This window comes from Metopolophium dirhodum, chromosome 7, assembly GCF_019925205.1.
Source record: "Metopolophium dirhodum isolate CAU chromosome 7, ASM1992520v1, whole genome shotgun sequence".
NCBI classification, from domain to species: domain Eukaryota; kingdom Metazoa; phylum Arthropoda; class Insecta; order Hemiptera; family Aphididae; genus Metopolophium; species Metopolophium dirhodum.
In genome coordinates, this window is record NC_083566.1 from 9,760,544 (window position 1) to 9,781,629 (window position 21,086).

Below are 21,086 nucleotides of genomic sequence, written 5' to 3' on the forward strand. Positions count from 1 at the left end.
ATGAATTTCAAAAATTTATCATAAAAACATGAAAAAACTGCCGGGATTCTATGCAGTCAATGACAATAGCTGAGTAACGTCAAAAAGACAATAACCAAATGGGTTTATCCAGATAATGCAACAATAAGAGAGAACAACTGTGTTATAATTATGAATGTGGCCGGAATAGGCCACTGCCAGTGGCGTGTTGAACTCATTTTTTGGTGAGGAGCAAAAATGTATACAAGATACCCATCCACACACCCCCTTGATGTTTATAACAGCATTTCCAAATCAGCAAAAAAGTTTAAATTAAAAATTTACAAAATATGCCTACGATTTGTATAATTGGATATGATATTTCTACGATATACCTGCCTAGTTCACCTAGGTGGCTAGGTATTTTGTGGCAGGGGGACCACCCACCAACCAACAATTTTAAAGGAGCAATTTCTCCAAAATAATACCTTCGACATGCCACTAGGCCACTCACACCTTATACTCAATCTTATTTGATCACCGCGGAACCCAAACCATGGTGTGACAAATATGATATTACAAGTAAATATGCAAAACTCCTCTTGCAATCGTTCACATCATCATTCACAGCTCCGAGTACCAACTCAACAACTTATCTCATTAACAATCCAAAATCCCTCAATCAACACAACACCATTAATATTTTCAAATCTTTCAAACAAATAGACTCAGACAAAAAACTGTAACTAAACCTTATGTAACCTTTTTAGTCTAGACTAGTAAAGTTGTAATTGAAGCATTATAAATAATAATAAAAAAGCAAAAAACAAAAAATATACCTATATCATTGCATAAAAATATCCACGCTCAATAATATATGTGTAATGTGAATTCACTATAATCCTATATGATATAATATAGAGTACACAAGCACATTGGTCCGATATTATTTGGAAAAAATGTTTTAATAATATTTTAACATAATATTATAATATGTACTTAATATATATATATTTATGTTATAAGAGTTATTTTTAAAAATATTAATTAAATTATATTACAATGATTTGTATTGATTATAAAAAAATTACGTAGATATCGGTTTGTTTGAATAATCTATTATATTTAATAGGTTAAAAAATAGTTTTATTAGAAGAAAAACATTTCTTTAGTATAGATTATAATATAATATAATATATTATATAATACTAATTAGTGCTGCAATGGAAAATCCACTGATTTATGATTTATATATTAACCTAACCTAACATGCAGCAGTTTTGCATCAATGCAAATATGATGTTGTAGTGTTGTGTGTACCTATGCAATAATATGTAAGTATACATATTATATCAGTTATATTTTCACTCCTTGAACTTATATAATATATATATATATATATATATATATACTTATCATCTTGAAAAATACATCATATTATGTAGGGATACCTAATGATATATTGATATTAGGCGAAAAAAAAATAGAATACGACATTGTCTAATCATTTGTCTTAACTCTTAAATAATAATAAATTAGTTTATTTTAATAATCTTTTAGTATTTTTTATATATAAGAAAAAAAAATAATGCAGCTATACCTATTATATTATAGAACTGAATAGATAAGTATATCTAGGTCTACTGCAGTCTTCATTCAAATATTATACCTATACCTGTAGTGAGTTTTAAAATATTTCTGTAGAAATCCAAAATCATCAAATAACAGGTATATATAGGTACCAACTAGTACCTATAAAGTATACATATATATATATTATTTTTATATTTATAACGAGGGCTGTGAATTTAATGATTATCTAGAGGTATTATTCTTTATTCATGAATTTCAATCTCAATTCACAATTAGTGAGTTATAAATTTCAAATTTGGTTTAAAATATTAGTATATACCTACCTATATATACCATTACCATTTTAAACACGAAATTTATTTCAAATGACATAAGTAGTGCAAATTAAATTGGGTATATATTTGTATGTTTTTATTGCTTAAATTATTGGGGGAAGTATGGCTATGTCTTGCACACTTAAAATTATATAATGAACCTATATAGTAATCGATTAATGAATATGATATTTTAAGATAAAAATATTATTTTAAATTCTGAGCCTTAAACTCCATACAATAAATCAAAAAATGCACTTCTCCGTGAAGCAACTTGATAACATTTCCTAGGTTGAGTAATTGAGGTCCCACACCATTTTTTCTAAACTTTTCTCTTTAATCCAGTATAATCATTAATCGGCACGAATGTCAAAATACACGATTGATTAATTTCGAATTGCATAATTAAGGTGAAATAAACAAAATAATCTCTAAATTAAACCATTTGTAGTCAACAAAATGATAACACCCCTTAATACGAGAGAACGCATTTTGAAATGTATACTTAACTAAGATCAACGAATATTGCATATTTTAAGGATATTTAAACTAAAGATTTCGAAATATTAGGTACCTATCGTTTCTTAAAACTGCTCTCAGTTCAAAATTAAAATTAATGTATTTCATATTCTACAGACTGCAACATATTGTAAATTGTTTTCATAGAACAACCAAATTTACTCTCAATATTGACATTAGCTTAGAAAATATTAATACAATCACCTATCTGGCTATCTGATATATGTTAATGTTGCTATTATTATATTTCATTAAAAATGGACTCTAATAACTATATATTTGTTACGCATGCATAAATATATAGTTATATATCTGCATAAATATATACTCCATTATTTCATGTATAAGAAAATATATTAGGTGCGTATGCACATTGCACATTGCGCACCTAATCGTATTCGCACGAACTAATATAGGTACGTATAGTATAACTACCTATATAATATAATGATGAAATTGCATCTAATCTCGATTAAATTTAATACAATTAGTACACGCATGCACTGCATTTCTGATAAAAAGCAAAACCACCGTACGCATTGAACTTATTGATGCAAAAAAAAATGTAAGGTCGAATTATATTTTTACGTTATTTATCGATCACGCCCATTTATCGAGTATGAATGCAATCAGGTTAGGTGAAAAAAAATGATGATCGTAAAAAAATCGTTGTTCTGTATGTACCTATTGTACGTATTAGCTGACTATTGTAGGTATAAAGTTTAAGAATAAATATATCAATATTTGTCCTGATCTTTTATTTGCAATAGGTAACTAATAACTAATAACTCTTATGTATTTTTTATTATTGATATTTCACGTGATATACAAGCGATTATAATAAAAAAAAAAAATCAATTTGCCCTTCAAATATAACTCGTACCTATATATAGGTATGATATAATAAAAATGTTATTGCCTATTGGCTAGTTTTGATTTAATAACCAATATTTGCTTATATTATTATATATGTGTAGGACGTGGATATACCTATAACTACATAATTTTACATATCAATAACAATTTTATATATTTGAAATATTACGTGAAATTCTGGAATTAAATATAAAATTTGATTGCATATTTTTGCATGCTTTGTTATATTTTACGAAAAAAGTATAGTCGACAAATTTAACAATAATTTATTAATATCATATTATAGTATGCGTATTGCGTACCTATATTTAAAAAACATACTTTTTTCCCACATTATTTTCTATAATAATTGTAACTGCATTTTTACCTTTTTCGAGAATATTTTTGGTACCTTAATGTAATTGTATATTCACATGAATATTTCCAAAATGTTTAGTGTAATAACAGAACAGAAACCTGGCGTCGCTTAACAACCAGGGTATATATTATAAAGTAAAAAGTTTTGTCTCCTGTTTTATGAATATCAAATTGTTTTGGTTAACGGTACCTATATTAAAATTGAGCAATTTATTTTAATACAATGCTGTATGATACACGAAATTATATTAAATTATTATAATATATTAAGACTTTCCTATACACGTATGGATACCTATAGTGGATGATTATATACTGCAAAAACTGCACGTATAGTACAATACCTATATACATAAATTGTAAGGCTGTGTAGTGGTATAATAATATATAATAAAAAATAAAATAAATATTGAATACCGTGCAGCTAATAAGCGATGACTATACACAGAGGCATAATTGTCGGGAGTGTTGGGTGTGCAATTCACAGGGGCCCCGAGATATCATATAGTATGACATAATATACGATATTCACCCTTGTTATCGAGTTGCACCACAGGCTATACAATACAAACAGCTATATAGTATATAATGTCTATGGAATCCTAGATGACTTCAAGAATTATCAAGAAATATACACCAATGGCTCCATATGAAAGGGTTGGATCGTAATCGTATTCAAAAATACAAACTGAACATTCAAACTTCCAAATGAGTGTTCAATCATCTCTGCCCAAGCACAGTTTTATTGATACAGTATTGATGATTCTCTCAGCGCCATAAATAGCATAAAAAACTAATCCAACCCAAGTGCGATATCGCAATTTTCATCAAAATAAACTTGATGAAGATAAAAATTTGAAAAAAGGTGGACAAGTGGGTATCGCTCTGTTGTACAGTAGTTGTAATGGATGTGTTATATTTGAATACAATGATAAACCATTGTATACGAAAAATGATTCTGAGCGGTTAGCGTACAGTCCTTATAATATTATTATTTTTTATTCGTTGCTATAGCATATTATATGGTGATAAAAAAAGCGTTAAAAATTAAAATCCCAGTTTTAGCGGTTTTTTGTAATTTGTCGGTAGTTTTTCTCGACGCTTTCTAAAACTACTTGGAATTTTCAATTTGACCTCCCAAAAGTACCAACTAGGAAAAGATGCTGATCTCAAAAATCAAAGCATGCTATCCAAAATGTTGCTGACAGACAGAAAAAAAAACACACACATCATTGTAAGATCAATACGTTCTTTCACTCTGCTCAGAATCTAAAATAAAATAAATTATACTCGTATGGATTTTAGGACATACCAGCATTGTAGGTAACGAAACTGTGGATAAATATGCCAAAATGTCTGTTTCCAACACTCACACAACCGTACTAGACTCCCTCACCTACTGGATTTCTCGTGTCAAAAGACGAACCTCCCAGCTGCGACGCTTGTGGCCAACTTCTCACGGTCAAGCATAACCTGACGGAATGCCGTCTATACAAACAGGAGCGAATAATGAACCTAAAATTGACCAAAGCTCTCGACTCAACTCTCGGACCCGACCCAGATCAGAACAAGAAAATCCTGAAATGTCTAAAAAAAAACTAATTTAATATATAGACAACATTTAATCGTATTGCCAATTTAAGAATGTAATGTACAATAATTGTAAATATTAATTACTAATTAAGACATGTTAACTAATGGCCTCTGCTGCCAAGATATATATATGAGATCAATAAAAAAAAAACAGCTATTTTTTACAGAAAAAATCTAATTAGCAACAGCCAACAGAAGTGTTTATTTTTTTAAATAAAAAAACGTACACTTGAAACTGGTGGATGTACTAGAGCGAGTAAAACTATGTAAATAGTTATCGAATTTACTCATCGGCGTACAAGTACACTTCTGTCAGTATAGAATATATAAATATATTATAATATCTCAGATAATATGATAGATATGGGATAATATCTCATCGGACTTACGAGTTACGAGTGATAATAAATACAATAACTGTTATTGTTACGTATACCTACTTATGGCAAACACTTAAATTAAGAGTTATATAATATACCTAATCTTTATATATAAATACAGAAACACGAAAATTAAATTAAAACAAATTAATTCACTGTGATTGAAACCATTGACATGAAAATCTATATTGTTAAATAATATGTTGGTATGTTATATCTCTGTTGTATATTGTACAATCACAAAATCGTATTTCTGTGGGTGCGATGACTTCCTGCCTCTTGGGGGTGCGAACATTTTGGTTCGTACAATATGTACATGTAATACATAATATATATTTAACATATTATAGTTAAAGATGAGTGTTTTCAAAAAAATGTTTGTGTGTCTGAAAACACTTTTGTTGTAGAAAAATGCTTCGATCCCATCAATTTCAAGGGCAGTTTCTGATAGTAAATTATATCTAGTTTGTACTTTGGTGGATCAAAAATATAGAAATTCCTCAGTGATTTTTAAAATAATGGCGTGAAAAAAATTCAAAAATTTTTTGAAATTTCAATAATAGTATCATTAAATTAATCCATTTGTAACTCATGGATATGCCAAAAAGTTAGACCGTATACGTTCAGCAGAATACAATCATATGATATAAATGAATTTAAATTCAATACATCCATTACAGTGATCCAATCATTGACGATGATACTACGATAGGTACTCGTCACCTACTATATAGCAGAGTGGTTGTCTATACTTTCCCAGTTTTTTTTAAATTGATATTAGATCATTAAAATCCACACCGATACATAGTTATAACTAATATTATAAATTATATAACAATATTTAGTGATCCAGTCCGTCACATATAATATTAGGTATATACAAACTAAATTCTATTCTATAATACACTGCATGTTTCAGGTGGCAGAACTCGCTGCGGCACAATCTGTCATTCAACGACTGTTTCATGAAGATTCCCCGGCGACCGAACCAGCCGGGTAAAGGGGCGTACTGGACCCTGCACCCGCATGCCCTAGATATGTTCGAGAACGGATCGTTTCTGCGTCGCCGCAAGAGGTTCAAATTGCCGGCCGCCGACCGGGCGTTGTTGGAAGCTACGTTCGGCAGGCCGTCGTCGTCAGCCGCCGCCGCCGCCGCTGACTTTGATACCGATTCGCAGCCACTGCGCCCATTGCCGGTCGGACTTCAGCTGCCGCCGCCACTTCCACCCTACCGGAATAACAATATTGTTATGTCAGCGGACGGAGCGACATCGCCAATCGGCACCGAACAGTCGTTGTCACCGCCGTCGATCCACACAGCCATCGGCGGCACCACCGCGGCCGTCGCGACCGCCACATCAATGGGCAACCACCTGCACCGGCAGCACAAGCCCAAACCGTTCACCATCGAGAGCATCATCGCCCCGGGCGGCGCCTGCAGACGTCACTCATCCGATGACGACCATCATCACCACGACCGAGACGGCCGCGGTGACGATGAGGCCGTGCTACCGGATGTCGCACGGTCGTCGTCGTCGCCTACGCCACCGCCGCCGTCACGGACCGAACGACCTCACCGCCGGTATCCGCCGCCGGTGAGTCTGCTACCGGGACAACCGCATCACCTAGCCGACCATCACCAGCAGCAGTTCCTCCACAACACCCACCATCACCATAATGGCGGCGGCAGCAGCAATGGATACGCGGAGTTGTACGCGTACCTAATCCAACAGCAGTCGTTCGCCGTGGCCACCGCGGCCGCAGCCGCCGCGTCCAGCATATTTCCCGGGCCGTCCGCCCCACTGCCGCCGTTCCACTACATGCCGCACCACCACGTCACCACCGCCGCCGCCGCGGCCGCCGTCTTGCCACCGTTCCCGCAGCTGGCCAACTTTACAAACCTACACGACTGCGGTACGGCAAGTGTAATATAATATAATATCCCCCCCCCCTTAATGCGCCCCTGAATATACCAATATTAATATAACCAAGTACTATATAACATATATTATAATATAGTACCAATACCTACTAGTTGAAAAATTAAAACATAAATAAACTAATAAATAATTTAAATTTGTAGGTATTAGGTACTGGATTAGGATAATTTCGATCAATCGACATGTATTATTTATTTCATATGTTTAATAAGTATATGAATAATATGATAATAGTATACTAGTTTAATAGGTACCTACAGTATTATAATATATAACTGTTGTTGTACACCTGGTATAGTTAACAAATTATGAGTAATCTCACACGAGAGGATCGATGGCATTATATATAAATATCAATTAATTTGTAAAACTCATAAGTTTTTCACTTTTATGTTGTACCCATAGCGGCCATAGCCCATAGGTATAGTATACATATAGGCAGTTAGATTTATATTATATTATATCTATATACATAATACATTTATGCGTTTAAGCGTTTTCGGTTAACGATTTTTTTTGTTATTAAATATAATTTATTATTAAGTTATAGGTAGGTACTCTTTTTTTTCCTATATACTTCTTCTAAATGATTCATAACCGTCGGACCCATTGTCCGCGTTATAAACGTGTAACGAGCCCACTATTATATTGTATAGGCATAAGTGCACACACACACGCATACTCACTTACACAAAATTTCGTGTTATAGTTATTGTTGCACGCGTCGTGTAATATACTTCATAAAATATTATGCATTGTTTGGAAAGCTAATATTAATATGATGTGCTTAATTTATCATTACATATTGTGTGCATATGATGTAAGTATATAGTGTATACTGATGTGCACGCGCATTCCTATTTCCCACGACACAAATATACTTTATGGTGTTTTGTCTTCAATTCCGTCGGACGATATTTAAATTGTATATTTATATAAAACACGACCATCGTAACTTATTCGAAAGAAAAAAACACTCACAATCGTATATATTTTGTTTTGGTAGGTAAGTAGGTGTCACACACAAACGAAATCTCGTCCATTATACGTCATATAGACGCCTTGTTTACGTTTAATTTACTACTTCATATTATTATATTGTTATATAATGCTGCACTTATATTATAATACCTTTACATGCACACGAGACACAACAACAAGTTATAATATTTTACCACAGCAGAGACGACGAGTAGCGAGGAAGCACATGGGGTTCACATAGTCATTGACTATAATAATTGTATAGGTACCTATTATTTAATCAATTATATAATATCATACATACACTAGGCCATCCATTAATGTATGGTGTAGGCGTTTCAAATTTTAAAATACGATATATTCTATTATTACTGTGTATAATAATTTGTATGTACTATACGTATAAGTATATAAGTGCAATTTATGTTTGAATGTAATATTTGAAAAATCCTGCGCTTTTATACGATCATGAAAATCCATCACTTACTGGCTCAATTTATAGATGAATATAAAATGTACCTATCGTTTATGTAACTTTTGAATATAAATTGTTCACCGTTCGGTCTATATTTCGGTATACAAAAGGCGTGCGGTAAAATGTTGCAACGCAGTCGGTTGTTTTGTTTGCGGTTACCCTACCGGATAGTTTGAACACTTCACCCATTTTTAAACACATGTATTTCGTCCAATGCAGCTACCGTGTGCGTTTTCACCGTTGTACCGAAAACGCATAAAATTCCACTGGCCTAATAGACCCAAGGACCAACTGTGCAATATGTTTTTTACAGAATTTTTCACTCGAACGTCTTGAACATCCTGTCGAAGATTAATAAAAGTTAAATTTATTTAATATAGAACGATTCGCATTTAGGTAGGTACTTGTTTTACGGACAAATATTTATTTCGGCGTGGATACCGCCGCTCCTCTATCACTTATAATGTTAGATAATATATAAAGCACCTACCTATTATTAGGAAAAAATTACATAAAAATAGAAACGTTCCAAGGAATTTCTGGAACTGCCAACCTCAAATGAAATAAAAAAAAAGAATTTTATTTTAGTATTCCCTTGTATTAATTGGGTATAGTATAAGTTATACTCTATATAAATCTTTTAAATAATGAATTTTAAATATTACGAATCAGTAGATTTCAAACAATTATAATATCTGCGTTTTGAAATTTAGGCAGGGGTGGGTATATGTTCGCAGGGACAGAAAACACCCTAAATATACATTATAGTATAGTATACCTACAAACAATAATTACGATATTGTTGTATTATAATATTATGTTCGCAAACTCCACTCAAACGCGGGAAAAAGTAATTCTTTCGACTCGTCCCTCGAGTGTTGATGGTATATAGTATAGGTATAGTAGCTGTATACTTGTATATATATATGGAAAAACCTACTGTTCGTGTTCAATAATATCGACTTTAAGTCCACGTTCCACGCAACGGTGGTTTATAACTTACTAGTTCCGCCACTGGGGACTGCAGCGGTGAGGGTATACGCGGCCCGGCATAAAAATAATAAGTGACTTCTCGAGGGGCATTGAGTACTTCCAAACTTATTTTCGAGGGCGCTCTTCGAGCTAGTATGAGTGATTTGATGCAATAAAAAAAAAAAACGACAAGCAGAGTGCCAGAGTGGGTATAAAATTCGTACCTATGTCCTTAATACATTATATTATTCGTACATAAAAAATTCCTCCGTGGATTGCGTGACTACAAACTTGATAAAACCATTCGGATAACTTATTTTTTATAATCGCATATAGGTATATGATATAAGTATATGCTTTAGGTATATAGGCACTAAATATACATATTACGTAGGTACCTATTATATTATTAGCTCGTGCCTAGATGATATATTAAACGTCAAAAGTACGTATAACATTAGATATGCGGGTATAAAAACCTATACAGCCTATTGATGATATTATGAATGATTTTTTGTGTTTTGTATTTTGTGGAAAAAAATGTTTTTATTTCATAAAGAAAAACCGTGCAAAAAAAATATATATATACATTAATCTACTATTATTTGTTCATATATTATGATTCACGTTAAATGTTAAATCGATAATAATGTGACGGTACTTCGTTCGAATTGAATGCAATTCTATACTGATATGTACTGATAATTTAATTGCGATTTGGCAACCATCATATTATTATTTTAATTATCATCAGGTACTGGTTGAGTGACTTTCCGCAACAGACCAATTAGGTACTACTCAAGCGTACCTATATACCATAATATATATTATGTTTGTATTTAATAGTAGGTAGTGCTGTATTGTATATAATTTTCCACGGGTTTTTGTCCTCTGGCACCATTATACTAATATTTGCTTACTGGTTTCATTATCATATTGGAATTAAACAAATATCAATTATAGGCGGTACTTATATATATATAATATATATATAATAATATATATAATACATATATATACAATAATATATATATATAGGTATTATCATTATTATATAAGTATATACACCTTATGATAATGTATAGGTAGGACGTAGGTATAGTGACTAAGTGAGCAATGGTAAGAAATAAAATAATAATTTACTAAACCGATGATAATACGTATATTAAGTAAGTACGTAATAACTGTTTCATATTGATGCATGCAATGTGTGGGACTTTCATGTTGAGTTAGCTTTTTTTTGCATATGTGTAGTGTAACTATAATACACACAGACATACACGCGAATTTGTAAATATATATAAATAACAAAATATTATAAACCTGCTCATGGATGGAGTAAAAAATCAATAAGAAGATTAATTACCCGTTTATGTTTGCACATGATAAGTCGTCTTTTTAAACACACAGCTAAGACAATATAACGACTTGTATATGTATATCGTATGCTATATTATTATATATAGGTACTTCCTTCGTGTTGAATATTATATTATATGATACAGAAAACGATTTGGTGAATTTGTGAATAGTAATTATTTGAAGGTCAGTTGAAGGATTTATATCTTGCTGTGATTTAATTAATTTCCATAATATTATATGTGAGTTTAGGTATAGGGCACGCGTATATAATTATTTACCTACCTTCTTAAGACAAATATGGAAGATCAATTTTACTTTTAAAATAGGTTGACAGTTATTTTTATTTTTTTGTGATTTTGGAAAATAATATTACTATCTAAACTAGTATAAACTGAATTTACGATATAATATAACATGTGTGTACCTATTATGGAAATAACGTTATGTTCCCATATGCAATTATTTGTATACTTAACACGCTTTTAGAACTTTCGGTTTTAAAGTCGATTCCAGTGTTTTATTTCTTAATTATTTGATATTCAACAAGTCAAATGTAATCAATCTACACTCTGCATCAGTATAATTATAACATACCTATAGGTGTAGTAGCAACGCTAGCGTGAATGACCGGTTATCACTATATTTTTTTATTGATTTATTTTATTATTATTATTATTATTATTATTATACGACTAAACGAGCGTATTATCACAGCGCGAAAGTGGTTGGAACCAATAATGATAGAAAAGCAACACTCGAAAGGTGAAAAATGGTGTTTATAGGTACATAATGTAGCCACTTAAATTCTTATGAGATTAAGATCATCGGATCTAACGTCAGTTTTGTGGTGTAAAGAAAAGCAGATGTTTTATTTAATAATAAAGGTGTCTGACACATTACGCGCAAACGACTACACACTACTATATTATATTATATGTATATATATATATTTAGGTACACATAAACCCAAAATACATATTATATGCACCTGGAGCCCGGTGTTGATTTTCTTCCGTGTACTACAACAATACCTATATCTATATACATGTCGGCTTCCGGAGGGGGTAACAGCGAGTATCAAATCTTAGTGCTGAAGGCTTTATATAAACGTGTAATTAATTGATAATCATCTTTTGGGTTTACACTTTTTTTGTTATTATTACTTACGTATATTACGTAATATCTTTTTATACATATATATATATAATATAATAAAATACTTTAATAGTACATAATATAATTGATATTAGTTTTACCATTGGTGCACGTGGAAGGCGCAACAAAAAATACACACGTTCAAGGTCGTGTTTGTATTGTTCATATTATTGCAGTGGACAATAAAAATATTCGACAAAAACTGCAAATTGTTTTGTCACTTCATTGGTTTATTTCATTCAACAGTTGGTAGTACGCCAAAAAAATAATTGATCATATAAAACGTATATTTTAAAGGGACATCATCATTGGTGAATTATATTATAATTGTTGGTATTCACAACTGTTAATTAATCATATATAGAAAATGCTAATATAAACATTCAGTGGAAATTTCATATATCTACGGTAATTTGTTTTAGAGTTACACCAAAAAACAAAATCGATTTTGTCGAGAACTGATTTTACGTAAAAATTTGCTTTTTTCCTAAATTTGTCTTTTGTTTTTCAAGGCGCTTTTGAAAACTACTATGGAAATTTTTACTTTTGACCCCCAAAGTACCAATTTGATTCACTTTCCTGTCATAAAAGACACTGTTGAAGAAAATATAAGTATTTTTACTGTCCTAAAAGGTGATGACAGACACAAACATTTTTTTTAAAAATTTAAGAATTAAAAAATAAATGAAAAAATAAAAAACACACATCATTGTAAAATCATTACATTCAACGCTCCACTCAGAATCTAAAATTGAGAAAAGTATTTTTTAATAAAAATAATACTCAATAATAGAATATGTGTTATACATTACCTATATGTTTAAACTTTAAACTAAGACAATAGATTTTAGCTTTACAATTTTAATTCCTAGAAACGTATTTTATCTAGTTTTATGATATGTATAGTTGGGCGCTCTATATTCTAATCTTTGACCAATTAACGAAGTATATTTTAGCAATATACAGAGTAAGCTAGGTTAAATACCTATACTAAAATTTACATTTACATTTTAGAAATTTTCAATAGATATATTCCAATAATTTGCATATAATATACAATTTGAAAATTGAATAATAATCAATTTTTTTTTGCTTCGTATGAATATAGGTAATAGGTATATACAACAAACGTGAAAGTATAATAATGTACTAAAATATTATATTATATGGACAATTATTGATTATTTGTTTTTTGGTTCAACATTTCAATGTATTTCAAACGTCACATTAAATTTAATATAGCAGTAACTACATTGACATGATTCATTTTATATAGGTAGTATAAAATATATTAATTTTGTTTACGAAACCACTGATCAACAAATGCCCACCCCAAAACATTTTATTCTTTAAGGCTTAATCCGAGGGAAGACTCACTCAAATAAAATATATTATTTAACTTTCAAAAACATTTTTTTATGGCAATTAAAATAATTAAAAATGTTTTTTTTTTGTCCAAATGTGGTGGCTATCACATTAATTAAATTATAAGGTATACATATAATAAAGTATATAGTAAAAATGTATAGTAATTCATGTGAACTAATTCACTTAATTGTTTTTAATTTGTATAGATGTAATTCATTAAATATTTAAATGCCTTGTCTTTATACAATACTCTGTATAATCTGGCCGTTATTTCAACACTAATCCATCAGAGCAAAACAAGTTAGTAAAATTATAAGGAAGAAAAAATTGATTTGCCAATTAAAAAAAATATGGTTATTAATTTAAATTATTATATTAACCTAACCTATACATATTGTATTTACACTACGTATATAGGTACAACGTTAACCGCTAGTTTGTTGAGGTACCTTATTATTCCGTTTATCGTTTATGCGATTAATATTATCTACGTTCAGTAAAGTCGTATAGGTGAGTTTATTTCCGTATGTCATTAAAAATAAATAATAAACGATAAACCTTTGATGAATATACCTTCGCGTAGTTTTATTGACTTAGGTCAATACCCGTTATATGATTATCGAAATCTATTATTTTTCAAACTAGAACCAAGTTTAATGAATAGGTCAGCGTTTCTCAACCTGTGGTTCGCGGAAAGCTCATAAGTCATAAGTGGGGTAGCTCATATGCTAAGGATATCTCCCTTTATAACAAAATGGAATGAATCATTACCTATTCATTATTTGGTTTATTTAATATTAATAATAATCGTGCATATTTCATTTTCTTTTTATGCATTAAACGGTTATATAGTATAATTTTGTAGTATCTAATAAAATAAAATTCGATACATGTAAAAGAACGTATACGTTTTTGATAAGAAAAAAAAACGTTATTTGGTCAAGTGGTAAATGCAAATTTACGCGAAAGGTTGAGAACCGCTGGAATAGGTAGGTATAGTATAATAATTGGAAGGTTTAAGGTTTAATAGCCTTTGGAACAAAATACGTAATATATTTTAAGTAAACCATTATTCATTGATAACATGACCTACTTTGTATTATTGTTTTTATGTTTTTGAATACCTACCTACAAATATAATTTAATCAATTTTAATTAGGTACCTACTAAAAAACAACACAAACAATTTAATATTTTACGTTAAATCAAATATAAATGTAGATAAGTGAACACGATGAATTTTTATTTGTTGATTTTTTTTTATGATTTTACATATAGTACTATAAATAATAATAGTTCCATTTGTGTCAGTCACAAATTTGATTAATAACTCACATATAGGTAGACAACATTTTAATGATATGTCAATGTAATAAATAATAATTAATAGATACTAATAAGTGCATATTATTTATTAATTGTATTTATAAATTATTATATTATAATAAATTATATGGTGTATGGTGTATGTACTTCAAATTATTCAATAGTCAAGACAGTTTGATTACACAATAGAACCGTCTATAATGAATATTAAAGAATTCTACCTAAATAGTATTTAAATAGCTCTTCAATAATTATTGAGAAAGTTAATGAAGAAAATGAATTTTTTACTCTATGAGCCTATTTTTATTCATATTTTTATCCCTCCAAATAATTATTTTTAAATGATTTTGTTTTATTACTATTATTATTATTTCATATTATGTTGTAATTCATTTAATTATGCCACTTATTGTTTAATATAATTTATAATAATGTAAGAATATAATATTAAATAAAATACATTAAGCCCAGTGCTTTATCTATCAATAATTATCATTACAGAATATTGATGGGTATACCTATATAAAATAAATTACTTAATATTAACATTTTTGTTTCATATAATATTTTATTTATATTATATTAATATGTCATACATACATTTTACATAATTCTTCTAAATTGCTGTTTAGTATGACCATGTAAATAAATATTAGGTATTCATAATGATCTGCAAGCCTATATATAGTTTTCATTAAAAAGGTACCCATTAGAACTCTTTTAATTTTTTATTTATAAAATTTTAATTTTGATTTACTCCATTAGAAGGACACTACCTATCCATACATTAATTGTAGTCTCCGTCTTACATGCGTACGACATAGCACATTTTCGTTCACTAGCTTTACTAGTGTGCTGTTCGTTTTGATATTAGAGTTAATTGACATTTCGGGTAAGAACATTATCTGTGCATTATAAGTTTACAAGTATTAATCAAGAATATTATAAGTGTCGTTGTCTATTCTATATTTTAGTTTTCAAGTGAGATATGAGCATTTTCAGTTTGTGGTAATATACTGATATTTCACATACCCGTTTCTTGCTTGACAATTAAAAAACCAAAAAAATCACCGATAGGTAAGTTCAAATAATGTACTTAATTATGAAAGCTGATAACAGAACAATAAATTCGCTCTAATATCAACAATTCAAAACTAACATCACACTATTGAAACTATAGAGAACACGAAAATGTGCCATGTTGTACGTTTGTGAGAATGGGGTATAATTACGAATTTGGAATCAATAAGAAGAAACATTTTCGATTGTTTTTCACTTATAATATTATATTGGTATACATGTAATATAAAATAGTAGTACGCTATTATATCGAAGCAAAGGTGGTTTACATATAATAGTCACAGGCTGGCTGGCTGATTTACACAGAGATAATATAATACATATATATATATATATTGCGTCGGTATATATTATTTTCCAAACGCCTATTAGTTATTATACCTATATATATCATAAAATATTTTTTCTTACACTAAAACTTGAACGCTAACTCTACGTCTCTACGAAAAGTAAAATAAAATCGTAGTTTTTCGCATTTTGCCGCGGCGTAGTAAATAACAATAATAATAATAATAATAATAAAAATCCGTCTTACTCATTAACTTTGCCGCCTCTGGAAGGTCTGAACTCTGGGGCCATAAAAAATAAACAAGACTGAAAAGTAAGTTTATATATTTTGCGGTCCCGTATATTTGTGCTACAGCTCTACATCTATCATCCACACACACACACACACACACACACACACACACACACACACACATACTATAATAACAACTCGTGTAGGAGAAATAAGAAGAAGAAACCTTTTATTCTTATAACCGCAAATACGTTCTCCCGACACCTGGGCCCGTGTGGCTGCGCGCAGACGAAAATTATACGACCTGACCGCTGCCGATGTGTGTCTTAAACATAATACGCCATTGTATCGGGTCGGTCGGTACACATACACACAGACCGCTCGCGTTTATCTTTTTAAATTCCAATTACCCGCCTTACACACACACACACGCGCGCATTATATTATATGTAGGTACTATATGTTATACTGTTGTGCACGTATATATCACAGAGTAATAATATTTTTTTTTTTTTTTTTTTTATTGAGTAACCCGCGGCAACATAGGCCATTGGGTGTGGGGAGGGTACTGTAGGTTTTTATATTGGGTAGGTTTGGTAGGTTTTTATATTGGGTAGGTTGGTACACGTGTGTGTTGTGTTTGGCAGAATTTCTAATGGGGCACCCGTAGGTTTCTGCCGTGCCCCGGGGTGGGGGGATGGCGGCACTTGTTCTCCGGACACCGTGACTTGCCCGAAGAAAAATGCCGCCCAGTGGCCGGGAGTCGAACCCGCGACTGCCAGCGCCGCAGTCGACGCGTTAGACCGCTCGGCCACCTCGTCCCCCGTAATAATATTATACGTTTGTATTATAATATAATATATGTGTATAGAGACGTATATATAATATATATAGAGTTAGATATGGTATATAGGTATTATACGTGTAATATACTTGTGTCGGGTTGTTCGCCATCCGACCGCAAAACACTTCTGTGCCCCCTCGACGGGAATATTATAATATATAGGTACCTACCTATATAATGCAGGTACCCATCTTATACGTGTAGTATAATATGTAGCAGACGCACGCAGCCGCGTGAGCTAGCTCACCGCTCGCTAATAATAACGTTTTACTTCTTATGCTACGTATAGCTGGTAATATATTGTGCTTCATTTTTTTTGTTGTTTTTTTTTCACACGCCGTCCGTCAAACTCGCGGCGATGAGACGACCTACGCGATCGGTTCGAAAATACCCAGAGTAATAAACCTATACAATAATATATAATATTACGCGCGTATCTGTGTATATAATAATATTATGTATAACATGATATTTTATAGATCCAATCCGATTGGGTCCTCCTCTCCCTGCTGAACGGTAGCGCTCGGCGCAGGCCATAACGATATCGACGGTCGCAGAAATCCGAATTCCGAACATTATACAAGCGCTACGATATTGTGTGCTTGTAGACGATTATAATGGGCTCATACTGCGATTATAATTTTGCGCTTTTACATGCGCGTATTGAACGTAGTGGGTATACCTATAGTATGATCCAGACTCCAGAGACTTATTAAAACGTACATGTTTGGAATGTATACCATCATAAATGGATGTGAATCAAGGATCATATAATGTGATACCGAAAAGAAAAGACTAGAAGTCTTTGAAATGTTGTGCTGGATGCGCATGGAAAGGCGACAGTTTAGAATGGAGAATTATTGGAGTTTTATACCAAACTACGCGTTTGATAAAAAAAAAAAGAGCTAATAAAATATGTAAGCAACTGCCATATGTATTAGGTCATTAGGTAAGCATACCTAATGCTTCGGTGTATACTTATAATACTATTATAGATGCTGATGTCTTTATTTTTTTCAATTTAATAATATTTTAAATCTATTTCTATACCTATATTCAATTGCTAATAAATACAGTGATGTAAATTGTAAAATATCGTATTATACGTTATGTATAAAAAAATGAAATACAAATTGTATAAAAAATAAAAACCAATGATAAATGGTGAGCCGATTATGTTTAATTGTATTAAATCGTAGTCTGCTAAACGTTCTTCATAATTGTGATTTAAAGTAATTACTATAGGGCTTGTAAATTAATGCACTTAAAAAGTACTAAATATGCACTTGTGTGCTTAAAAAAGTAGGTACGAATATGCTCTAAAAATATACAATTATTTTTTTTTTTCTCATAATTTTCATTAATACAATAATTGTTATTTTATACTTCTTAGTAAACATTTATTAATAAAAACGGAACATTGTATGTCAACTAAGGATTTTAAAAACACAATACAATAATACCTAGTCAAAACTCTCAAGATAAAAATATACGTTATAATGTACTCTAAAAACCGGTAAAATTATGAAATATGCACTATAAACTTTTACTATAGTTTTCGTAGTGTCGTGAAAATGATTTCAAGCTTACTTAGCAATAAACCAGCTAATAGCTTACAACATTCAACAACTTTCGAGCCCTAAAATGAGTACCTATAGCTTACCGCAAACATTGAAAAAATAAAAAAGTTTAATAAAAACCAATTATCAAGTATCATTCTAATTTATAATTATCAGTTATCGTCCTTACTATACACTAGGGTATTTATAATTCACAATTATGTACTTAAAAACTAAACATTTTTTTTATTTTTTGTAGAATACCATTATATTATACACGTATAATACACATAATATATACGGATTAAAAATAAAAGACGGTATTTTTACATCACTGATTATAAATAATAAATGATTTATTTGACAGTATAAAATAATATTGGTCACAATAACAAGTACCTATTTACCTTTTGTATATTAGTTTTATAATATTGTTAACGATTGCTGCAAATGTTTATATTCGTTTTCCTGCGCATAGTCGTACAGACTATACCGAAGAATGTCTTTTAAAAGTGATTGCGTGCAGAATCTAATTCTGTAGTTCTGCAGTTATGCATCATAATTGGTTATTTTCCATAATCGTCAGGGATAGGTAATGTTGGTTTTTGCAGTTGACGCTATATTATATTGTGAATAAAAAAACTCACTTTTATTTGCTTCTAGTTTTCCCGCCAAGCGTATTTGCGTGTTATTGTATAGTACCTACAGAAAAAATATTGTCACGCTCCGGTTACGTTGGCGTAAAAATGCAAACGAATTTGCAGCGGCGCGATTTTCATTATAATATTATAGTCTCGTGCGCGTATAATATTCTAATATCACAAATGACTTGTAAAATATCTGATCGCGTTGATAAAAAAAAATTTGGAAATCATGCTGTGTTACGTACCTATAGTATTCATATATTTCTATTAATTAGTATATTATAGGTGTTGGGTAGAGATATATAAATTGTATATAGTCTCAATTATAGACAATCTATATAAACTGTATGTATTATGTACATCAATTATAGGTATATCGTATATGGATTTGTTATTATAATTTATATTTATTTAACTGATAAATTAAAACGAAAGGTGTGCTAATAAGAAATAGAAAATACTATAGAAAATAACAAGATTGTATAAATGTATAATATAAATCGTGTAATATACAGGACCGCAACTGACCCGATAATCATAATTTTGTAGTTACCTACGTCACATTACGCCCACCGTGATTTTTTGCTCGACGTATCCTGTGATTTGTTATGTCGTTTATCAGTTATCACTTATCACATACAATAAAATATAAATTATACAATTAGGCAAATAAACACGTGATGATTATTCCATTTTTGAATGACTGTGAGTACTTGTATATTTCTCCCCTTATATATTACAGTTCCTATTAATAATTGATAAAATCTAAAAAATTGCCAAACTTCTTTTGTACTTTATAGTTTTATCACATTTATTCATCCTTATCATGCAAGAAAAGGATCGTCTCCAATGGGCTGCCTAAAAATCCATGTATAATGCGCATGCGCAGTACCTATACACGAATATAGTTTTGAAAATGTTCGTAATAATTTTTTCCTAGGAGGGTTAAAAATACATCTGGGAGGTCTCTATAGTTACTCTGATTGACCCCCTCCGATTAAGGGTATACAAACTATAAACTACATAGCTGCAGCTAAAAATATGCGATATAATAATATAATCCCACATCAAATTGTGTACAGGTACATAGATTATAATATACGTCTTATATTATATTTAGAAAAATGGTCTGGCGTAAATATTGAAATATAGTATCAAGTGCATTGAAACCCGTTTAAGACGATCTCAGTTACTATATACGGTTTCCCGATCAACACGATCATTGTTCCGTGTGTCTCGATGAACAATTTCCCGCTACATACGATTTACC

General features: G+C 30.8%; 1 protein-coding gene across 2 annotated transcripts in view; it reads left to right on the top strand.

Annotated features, from left to right (window-relative positions):
• Positions 1-21,086, top strand: part of LOC132949292 (fork head domain-containing protein FD4-like) — a 49,646-nt gene that overhangs the window by 7,616 nt on the left and 20,944 nt on the right. Inside the window, exon 2 of one of the 2 annotated variants that reach the window (XM_061020106.1) lies at positions 6,510-7,509. In XM_061020106.1, the coding sequence (XP_060876089.1) occupies positions 6,510-7,509 (1,000 nt within the window). The remainder of the gene's footprint in view (positions 1-6,509; positions 7,510-21,086) is intronic. The other variant, XM_061020105.1, reaches the window with a different exon arrangement.